Source organism: Meleagris gallopavo, chromosome 5, assembly GCF_000146605.3.
Source record: "Meleagris gallopavo isolate NT-WF06-2002-E0010 breed Aviagen turkey brand Nicholas breeding stock chromosome 5, Turkey_5.1, whole genome shotgun sequence".
In the NCBI taxonomy this organism is placed as follows: Eukaryota; Metazoa; Chordata; class Aves; order Galliformes; family Phasianidae; genus Meleagris; species Meleagris gallopavo.
This window is the reverse complement of record NC_015015.2, coordinates 45,213,569-45,224,375: the sequence shown is the minus strand read 5'-3', so window position 1 is coordinate 45,224,375 and position 10,807 is coordinate 45,213,569. Positions and strand designations below refer to the sequence as shown.

Here is a 10,807-nt window from a genome sequence, read left to right as displayed (position 1 = left end):
ATGATTTGATATCCCACATATCAAATAAGTAACAGTAACATGAAGTTTGTTATCTACATTTGTTATTACTGCTGATATCCCTCATATTCCTCAATACTGTTCTTCTTTGCCATGAGAGATTCAGTTCTTTCAAAAGAAATAGTTGTTACTTATCTTTTTTTATAGGACTACAGAACAAAAAATAGGAGTAAGAGAGTTTAGTAGATGTCAAGTGCTTACTAGAAATAATATTTTTAAAAATTCAATGTCGTTCAGTATGTAAAACTATTTTTGATGAGCCATCTAAAAACAAAAGTTTAAAATTCTTGGGGAAAAATCTTTTTTCCTTTATTTAAAATTTGAACCTTTTAAATGCATACAGAACTTTTATGGAGTGTACAAAAATCATCTCATATTTAGTGATTCAAAGGCCATCAAGACAGGTGTTACATTTCACAGGCACACAGATTTACTTAAACACTTCAGTGATGGGACAAACTTTTGAATTTGTGCCTACAGGCCACAAGGTATTATGATTATGTAAGGGGAAACAAAAAACAAAAAACAATATTATGGTCTGGCTTGTTTTTATTTTGTATAACTATTGTCCTATATGGTGCATACAAGCTGCAATAAAAACCCCAACACTAAATGCAAAAGCTTTTCCCAAGAAATACAATAAAGAGCTCAAAAAAGAAATAAGTTTGATTAGTTCAAAGGAAAGTTTATTCGCTGTTTGACTGCTGATCTGTATGCACCTTAAAACAATCCTATAAATAAAAGTAGACAACATCTTAATCAAGTCCCACCAATACCAAAAACTTCCCAATTACTTCCTCAACATATGTCTCATTACCCCAGGATTGGACATTCCACTTGAAAGGCTTACTGCTGCTTGATGGCAGTTGAACTAGATATACTATACACTTTGTCTTCAATGTATAGCATATCATAGATCATCATCCCATTTGCAGATTACTACTGAAGAGATTCATCAATAAAATGAAAACGTATCAGCTGAAGATCTAAGATTAGTCATACTCCAATAAAAAAAAAGTACATAAAAGTGCATTTAAGGGATTCTTATGCCAGTTTTATCTCAATTTTGAAACAATGCATCAAACAAATTCAATCGGTATGTCAAATATGGATACAAATAGTGTTCATGTTTTTAAAGGCAGTAATCCTTTGAAATACTTAATGCAACTGTTGCTAACACATTAATAGTACTCCTGGCTTCACATACTAACCTGGACTTCCAATCAAGTGGTGATTTTAGCCCAGAAAGGGAAGTGCAGAAAATATACCTAAATCCATTTCCGATCATGTTCTAGTCTTGCACTCTCTGTTCTTCCTTTTTTTTTTCTAGCATTAGAAGACAACAGGTTGAGTTGGCAGATATTGTTTATGGACCCCTGAGGTTGTTTTTACCGGTTCAATCTCAATTTTATTGAATTCTTGATAACAGGAATAGGATTTGCAGGGAGAGCAGGGATATCGGAAAGATCTGTACTGGGTGTTTTCTGAAAAGAAAAGAAGAAGTTTGGTTGTATTTTAACTGTAAATTACAGGAATATTGTAGAAATTGGTACCAGTGTTCAACAACAAATCAAATCTTGAAGAGTAGTTCGGTAAGGATAATTACAAACTATAAAAACAGAAGCAGATATTCCTTTTGCCTATATAGCCATTTTTAACAACAAAAAAGTGCAGTTATCTCTTTCAAAGTGTGCATTTCTTTTTTCCACAACTGCAACAAATTAGGAGGTGCTGCAGAGAAAGCTGAGCCTACTAAGACTGTACCATAATAAAGATATAATATCCACCTAATAAGGTTGACATCTACTATCAGATGACGATGTTTAATATTTCAAGATTGCTATGAATAACTCAGTAACTCTCTTACTTTGAGATTGAAGATAAGATGGCTGACACCTATGCATTTTGTGTCCTTCTACATTTATACTTCAGATTGTTTAAGAATACATATTGATCAAATTTCCAGAACGAATTAAAATAGATTAACATGGAAATACTATGACAAAACACTGCTATGTGACTGGAAAAAGAATTTCATGCTGAAAATACCCTGAACACTTTTGTCTCCCTTAAAATAATCTTGTTTGCCTAAGTTATTTCAAAAACCAAGAAAACACTCAATATTCAATACAATAAATTAATTTCTTACATGCTTAAGAAACCTCCATTTTTAAGCTGCTACCCCTTCATTTGCCTTCCACTTCTGCATATTATTTGACATCACAATAATCCAGTTATTATTTATTACTTCACACAATTTAACAGAAAATGTTTTCTTATGTTATAAGCATTCAAAATTAGTATAAAGTACATTTCACATGTGGGGAAAACTGCATTAAAATGACTACTCTCAACAGTTGCTTCATTAAAATGAATCAGCAGAGTATACTGACTGACATGATAGCAAAACACAATGCAACAAAGATTCACAGCAAAATAGCTTTGATAACCCTCCTTCCCCACCAACCTGCACCCAGTAGCCCACTGCCTGGTTCATGCTGACCTGCATTGTTTTCATGTCCTGCAACATAAGCAATGTTCTAGAAGCCAATGAAAATATTGAAAAAGTGACAGAAGAAACCCAACATAACTTTATAGTTTCCAGATTACCTTTGCTACAGTAACAACTACTGAATTTGAATTTGAAGAACTAGAATACTTTATATAATAATCTCTTAATAGATGAAATAAATTTGGCATACTATGTGATCTTTAAAGAAACTAATTTCCTTGAAGTAGTTTTAAGTGCCCACATAACATCTACAATTTCTGCTAATTTTGATACCTTTATTAAATATTGCTCATGTGGCCTGCTCATATAGTTCAAACAGCCTGTTAACAAATACTACTACTGCAATACATCACCATTTTCAATCAATATATTTACTATACATCATCTAAAGAGTAGAGCGAGCATAAAACAATTTGTAGTTGTGAGCTTTTAATCAGTAGAGCAACAATTAAGGCTTAAAAATGCCAGTAAAGATGTTCTCCAGAAATGATTATAATATTAGGAAAGAAAGCTTTAAGAGACTATCACAGAATGCTACTTACACTCCTTTACCAGCAGTGAAGTGAGATAGATGGCTAATAAACTATCAGATCAGAACTTTTCTCTCCCCCCTCATACCAAGTACAAGAATCTGAAGCCAAATTTCTCACATTTTCAAACTCTACGAGGACATCTTTGAGCAGCAGCTATTTAAAGCATTTTTTTCCTTGTTAGAAAGGATTATTCTGTGATGTGCAAAGCACAAAGGAATAAACTGAGCCCCTTACTTTGAAGGCACAATTCAGAAGAGCGAATCCAGCTTCGGTCAGTTTGTATGGCAAGCCATACATGTTTAGCTACAATGCATATTCAATAAGATCAATGACCATCTAAAACACAAAAATTGTGACAGTAACAACAAGCAACTTTATTTTCATTTCATTATTTTCAGCACAGACCAACATAAAGAAACAGAAATCCACTGTTTTCAAAGCCAGTACCTGAGGAGCTTGCAAAGTTGTCTGAAGATGTTCCATTTGGGAATTAACATTCACTTCCGTCTCCAGTAGCTCCTAAAAATAAACAGATAAGAAACCACGTCTAAGGCCTTACTGAAGTCCAGATAGATAATATCTATCCCTATATCCATCTATCTCTTCCCCTGTCCACTAACAGATTTACACCATCACACAAATCAACAATGTTGGCTGCAGCAGGGCCTTGGCCTTCTTGACCTCAGCTATCTAGCACTATCCTATAAACTCCTATCAGGTTACTTGTCCATGCTTCCACTGCCTGTGAATTTTCTTCTTGCTCTCCAGTTTGATCAGCACACTAAAGAATGTTTTGCCCACTAGGAATTTGACAGCAACACAAGTCACCTCACTTCTCATTTGTTGATTGGTACACAACCCATAGCTTTTAAGCAAAGTCCTATAGGAAAAAGTTGTCTGTCATTCAGTTTATTAAAGAAAAAGGATACTATCAAGGAAGACTACATGACAGATTAACACACTTCTTGCAAATTTGACTGCTTTTCCACTATTACGAGTTAAGTAAATTCCTTCAGTGCTACAGAACTAAGCTGAAGTCACTGAACTCAGTTCATGAACAGCTGAAGATCAGGACTAAACTCCTACATAATCACAATACAGAAACTGTTTCAAGAACTGAATATTAATTTCATTGCTCACTATTTTTTTTTTTTTAGCAGCCCCCCTACACTTATCACTACAGATCAAGTTATCCTCAATCTCTACACATAACCGCATCTTCCTGCCCCAACAGTTTTTAAAACTAGAAGGACTGAAGATACTTTAAGAGTTTTTTGTGGAAAAGGAAGCCAGAAGAAAGGTTAATTACTTAAGTCTGCTTTTACAGAGGTTGCAAATAAACACCGTTTTTAAATTCACATTTACATAGATTCGTTACTGACAAACTGGTAATAAGGTTAAATTTACCATTCTGGCAGAACAGTATTCCTGCTACTTTAGTAAATTATATCTGTTTTCTACTACCAGATGAACATCAGTGGGGCATTCAGTGGGACTGAATGACTAAAACAGGACAGTGGGTCATTCTCCTTTTAATGAAAGCCTGTTACTTAAAATTGTACCAAACAATAAGCCACACCCTGCTAAGAGGTATACATTTCAAAGCAGAAAAAAACAAGTCCATGTTAGTTAAGAAGTCTATTCCCTCATGTCCTACCATACAAATTATGGACATAAGATTTAGAGAAGACTTACAACAGAGCCTAACAGGATTACCTACAACTTTTCTAGTTACCTGTATCCAAAGGATCTAACATCGACATTAGGATTAAATGCTTACAACCATTTCTGCCTTCACCTGTCTCAAGTTCAAAGCGATTTCAAAGTGACTAAATCAGATTTTTCATTGAAGGATGTGGAAGTTAAACGCAAGTATTAACGCATACTAGTTATTTTAATTTCTTGGCATATTTTTCACTGTATTCCAAGAGTACCAAGACACGCCCTATACAAATGGTGTAAGTGGTTATCATAAAGCTAAGGACAGACCATCACCCCTTCCACTAACAGTAAGCAAAAATATTGCCTGGCAAATTTACAAGATACTGTAGAAGCACACCTGGACCTCTGGAAGTCCCCAGAGGCTTTGCTACAACTGCATAAAATATCCGTCAGAAAAGACTTTATATAGCACCATTCATTTCCACACAATCTAAAACTTGGCAAGTTAGCACAAGTTTTTTTTGTGCTATGCATAACACAGTGGGAATGAACAGCAAAAAAAATCACTATCTATGTATCAATGGGGAGAAGGTAGCCTAGTATCAGCTAACATACTGCAATTTGTTAACATACCCTTTGAAGAACAACATACGAATTTGATGTCTTTAATGGTGAGTCTATACTATATCTACAAGTACTACCAGTCATTTCTAGGGTAAAAAAAACACAGTGATTTTCCAAAGTAAGAGCTGCAATGAATGTAGACAAAATTATATAGACCAGTGATAGATACCTTTGTTTCCATTCTTTCATGCTCGTTCGCATCTATACAGCTAGTAGCTTCACTTATTTCATCCTGCTGAAATGCACACAAAACAAGAAAACTATTACCAATAATGAAAACATTAATTAAAAAACACAAGAAAATACACGGAGAAAGAATTAACTGCAATGCTCATTAAATTGCTTTTAAGAATTTAGAATCTAAGTATTTGTGCTGATGCATTTATATGTGTCACATGATGAGTATCAGCATAATACAGAACATAACACCTTAGTAAGCTGAATATATAAAGAAAATGCAATCAGAGTAGGAAATACACAAAACTAACAAAGTATTTGAAATCTGGAACATGAGAATCAGTACTCAGAAGCAAAAATTAATATTCAAAGATTTGGATTGGAACATTGCAGAATGCTACAATCTCAAAATCTCAAATACCTCTTCAATTTTCATTTTCTTGGGAGAATCTTCTTTATGGGGAGAAGATGTCCTTTTCACTGCTGTGACAGGGCTAGGCGTTTTTGTTGCAACATTTCCTGAAATTCTGGGTGATGGATTTAATAGATGTGTTGAGGAAGCAATTCTAGAGATGGTAGGCTTTGGTGGTGGAGAAATGGCTGGTTGTGTGGCAGTTTGAGGAATGCTTTCATTTGAAGAACCTACAGGTAAATAATTTTAAAAGCTTCAGCAAGATTAGTTCAGACAAACATTTCAGTTTCCAGTTACTAGTCAAGCAATCATTAATCAAATAGGCTTCAAGAAAGTGGAAAAGTTAGTGGTAAAAGCATTCCATTTGGAACAGCAAATGTTTAGTTTCAAGCTCTTTCTAAAGGAAGAACTCACATATCAGACACACGGCAGTGATAGTAGTGACACTCTGCTAGGCCTAATTAGCTCTGTTAAACAGCAGATTATACTAGCCGAGTGAAGCTCTGTGCTAATATACTTATTGTGTTCTTGGTACTCCAAGAAGTACTGCTTCTGTACTCAGCCATACATACATTGCCTAAGAGTGCCTTAAATGAAATCCAAGGCAAATCTGATACTCCCTTTTTCATAGAAGCCCTGAGTATCTCTCAGGCTCAGAGTACAAAACTATGAAGTGAGAGAGAATGACATAAACATCAGACATTCTCTACATCCTTTTGCAAAATGTTCCACTTAACAAAGCTATTCCTCAACAGTTGCCTATCTCAAACCAATAAGCATATGTAGGATGCTTTTCCTCTATCCTCTGATGAGAAAAAAAGTACACACCTACTCATATTAATGCACTTGTAACATGATGAAAGAAATTAGAATCATAAGACTCCACCATGCTAAACTTCTGAGACTGATCAGCTTTCATCTTGAAAGGATAACCAGCTGCAATCCCTTTTGCATCTGCCTTGGTTCATGTATACAGCATAAGTACCAGCAAGCCAGCAACTCCTTTCTTAAGTGAACATTTTCACCAGATGCCTTTGTTACTTCACTAAAACATCAATTCTTTTCAGAAGTACGTTTGCATTTTCTTGTAGAAAATATAGAAGATAAAGCAGCACACACAGTTGGATATGCTTAAAAAGACATCACTAGAGAGCATATGTTGTGCTGAGGCTTTTTCACTCCTAGAATCCATTTCATGAAGCAGGAGAAGGAGCATGGGAGCAGTTTACAGGCAGTAAAGAACCAACCCTTGGATTTAACTATGAAATGGATTAAAAAGAAATGAAAAAAATTATCTTCTAGATTTGGACATTTTTCCTCATTAAACCAGTCAATCTGTAAACATCATCTACACTGGAAAACTTTATTGCTAGTGTGAGTGGCAAACAAAAGAATAAACAAACACTGCTGCACAAAATACCCTGCCGTGATTTCCCAAGTCTAAAAATATTAGATTATCTGTTTATCAAGCAGAATATGTTACGGTACATATTTCATGAAGACCTCAATAGAAGAAATCCTGCTTTACAAAAATCAGTAGAAGCAACGTACTACGTCATTTTCCTTACCCCCTGAGCTTTCACTGGAATTTGTTTGTGGCACAGTGACTTCAGAAGCCTGTATGTTGGTCACAGATGCTGCTGTTACAGCTGGCGCAGGACTGCTTCTGCTAGAAGAAAAAAAAAGAAAAAAATGCTTAATATGAGTAAAGCATGCCTATCCACTTTTCATCACCACACAGTATGCATGGCCAGCACAGCTGAAACAACCTACATTACAGAGCACATCACACAGTTTTATGCCATAGCATAAAGACAGAATTTAGCATTAGTCATCTATGAAACTTGAGCAAATACAGCTTTTTAGACTGGCAAGAAATTGCATTAAAAAAAGGCAAAAGTTCAGGCAAGTCTGATCAGATGAGATACAGGGGGAAGTACAGTAATTATTTTCCCATGGGACACAACAACAAAGATATACAAGGACTGGAACAGAAAGCCTGTTTTCAATCTACATGCACCACTGCAACTGTAAGTTCTGTCCGGATCTTCTCAGCAAAACCTGGGATTTCACATGACAAAATTTTCTTCCCTCTCTTTTTCACAAACTACAGAAACAGTGTGTTTTTTTAAATAAGACAGGTTAAGTTATACTTCAATCTGACATGCTAGATACCATTTGCCCAAAAACTCCATATTCTCACACTTCAACTCCCTGCTCACAATCTCTCAGAGCCCTATTACTATGGTGACTAAGTTTTTATTTCACCTTTTCTACGCTCTCGTATCCAATCTCATAACTCCTCATCTTAAGTCCAATGCTGTGCTGCTCTCCATCCCACAAACGTAGCTCTGCTCTAGCGTTCAAACTGGAACCACAGAAGTCTTCAAGTTCCAGTCTGAAATATTTACACCCTGACATAACAGTACTATCTTGTGAATGCAGTACTTGCCATACTTAAACACAATTCAGGAACAGAAAGTAGCCTCAAGACTGAAAGTCTTCATTACCCCTGAGAACTTCCAGAACTGTTCAATGGACTCGTCTTCATAGCACTAGTAGGCGAAGGCACAGACGTGCTGTTATCACTGTCCATAGACAAGTCTAGGCTGCTGTCATTCAGAGCTGTCAGTCTGACTCCTTCTGTTGAATGCTACCATCCACAACACAAAAGAAAGTTATTAGTCTTAATAAAGGGCTTAAATAAACAAACAAAACTGAGATTCAAAAGACATGGCATTTTAGTCATGCAAACTATCAGCCATTACATCTGTGAAGAAAAAATAAATGAGGGGTAATCTACTATTGATAAGCTTCTACAGAGTTAAGCACATATATGTGCCCTAAATATAGTTATTTTAAGAAAAAATCTGAAAAGAGGATTGATGTAAAATACAAAATACGAATGGACAATTTTCCAATCTTTATATATGTCAATAAACCACTACCATGTCATTATCAGCATTTATGTTCCCCATACTCAAAAATCAAGTACAGATTCAATAATGTTTAAAAACAGAAGATGAACTGTTACTGTATTTAGTGATTGTTATTTTTATTTTATTTCAAGTTTCTTTATTCTTCACAGCCTACAGATACTGCTTTTACATTAGCTTCAAAATTAATAGTGACGTACACCGAAGGATACAAAAATGAATACAAAAACGTAAGAGACCAACTGGAACTTGAATAGGAGAATGATCACTGCTGAATATCAGTGGAGGACAAAAACCCTACTATGACATACTACTACTTAAAAAGATGCATTACTTAATATTTGCATTGATCCCTGAAATGTACTGAAATCAAGTATAAGTCGGTTTGTAATAAAAAATATTCCATAGTTTTAAAAAGTTCTTAATATAAAGCACCTACAGTAAAAACAGTTTACCTTTTTCTTTTTCTGAAGTACATGATTAGGTAGCAGTTGGTGAAGTTGCTTACGTTTCACATGCCTTGCAGCAATCTTCATATCCATCTCAAACATCTTGCTGTTTATTGCTTGCCTATAAACTACACAATTAGAATAACATAAATATGTATCGAAGTATATTGCAAAGTCCACTTATTTGCCCAGGAAGAAATTATTTGTGTTACAGAATATCTGTCACCCTCAAGAAAACCCTCTGGAGAAAAAAGTGAACTGTCTACTACGCCAACACTGAGAACACAAACATCACAAAATTTGCTAATTTTATTGTAGAAACCGTAAAAAAAATCATTTTATTCTGAATTTATACCCAGTAGAAGTTACCCTAAGTGAAGGGACATAAAAACCTCACACTAAGAAACTTTTAAAATGGACTGAATAGACTCCTAACTGGCTATTTCCAACAATTGCTAGAAAGCACAAGGAAGTATCTGGGTTTACTTTAAGAAAATGCCTTGGAAAATGCATTCTTAAAATCTTAAAATGTCCGGATAACATACGTCACTAATAAAGCAAATGCTCAACTACCAGTTTCCTCTTTTAGAAAGAGCTAGATGCATGTATCAACAATTAAGCATTGATACAAATAACAAGAAGCTGATTTAAGTATTTATAAGATACAGACAAGGAGTCTTTCCTTTAGTTCAACAGAAGGAAAGATGAACAAAAAAGAACAAAGTATCTGTGAGAAATCTTACAAAGTTAAGTTTAGATTCGAAAACCAAACCTTTGAAAGTATAACCTAGATAAACAACTAGCCAGTTAGCGCACACAGAAGTAAAAAGATCCACAAAAGCATGTTTCTAAGTTCTGTGGCATGCTGGAAAGCATTAGTTTTCTCATGTTCATAGTAGCATTTAAACTTCTGCTCTCCCAAAGGCAAAAAGAAAGAAAATAAAGCAGGCAGGTATGTAGCATTCACCAAATTGTTTTGCTCTGAGATTCATTCACACTCTGTTGAAGCCTAAAGACGTAAGGATTTTAAAAGTGAATACAGTTCATTAAAAGCTCATAGCTTTTGGATAATGTTTTGATAAACAGACCAGCAATTACACCATTCCTGAACCCTCAGAATGTAAAATGATGTCTAGAGTTTTATCTTTACCCACTTACAATCAAAAGGGTTATTCCAACTCATTTAAGAAAATAATAATCACCTTGACTGACAACACTATTCCCATGTTATCAAATCATTCCTTACGAATTTCTTACATTCTATAAGTTTTTCACGAGTGAAGGAATAAGCATTAAGAAAAAAGTTTCTCGCATTTATGGATGGACATGAAACCAAAATTAAATAAGTAGTATGAAGTGCCATGCAATAAGAGGCTTTGTTCAAGAATCAATTAGATATCAGTTATAACCCACTGATAAAACCTCTTTCACAAAATATGAAAAAACAAGCTATACACATTGTAAAAATGAAGTTAGGTGAGGCT

The 10,807-nt window shown here is 34.8% G+C and overlaps 1 protein-coding gene across 3 annotated transcripts in view; it reads right to left on the bottom strand.

Moving 5' to 3' along the window:
• Positions 1-1,330: 1,330 nt before the first annotated feature.
• PAPOLA (poly(A) polymerase alpha) overlaps positions 1,331-10,807 on the bottom strand; it is a 32,121-nt gene continuing 22,644 nt past the window's right edge. Inside the window, exons 16-22 of one of the 3 annotated variants that reach the window (XM_010711873.3) lie at positions 9,330-9,451; positions 8,449-8,591; positions 7,507-7,607; positions 5,948-6,168; positions 5,519-5,584; positions 3,511-3,582; positions 1,331-1,502 (exon numbers count right to left, since the gene is read on the bottom strand). In XM_010711873.3, the coding sequence (XP_010710175.2) occupies positions 1,407-1,502; positions 3,511-3,582; positions 5,519-5,584; positions 5,948-6,168; positions 7,507-7,607; positions 8,449-8,591; positions 9,330-9,451 (821 nt within the window). In that variant the 3' untranslated portion in view covers positions 1,331-1,406. The remainder of the gene's footprint in view (positions 1,503-3,510; positions 3,583-5,518; positions 5,585-5,947; positions 6,169-7,506; positions 7,608-8,448; positions 8,592-9,329; positions 9,452-10,807) is intronic. The other 2 variants (XM_019615858.2, XM_019615859.2) reach the window with 2 other exon arrangements.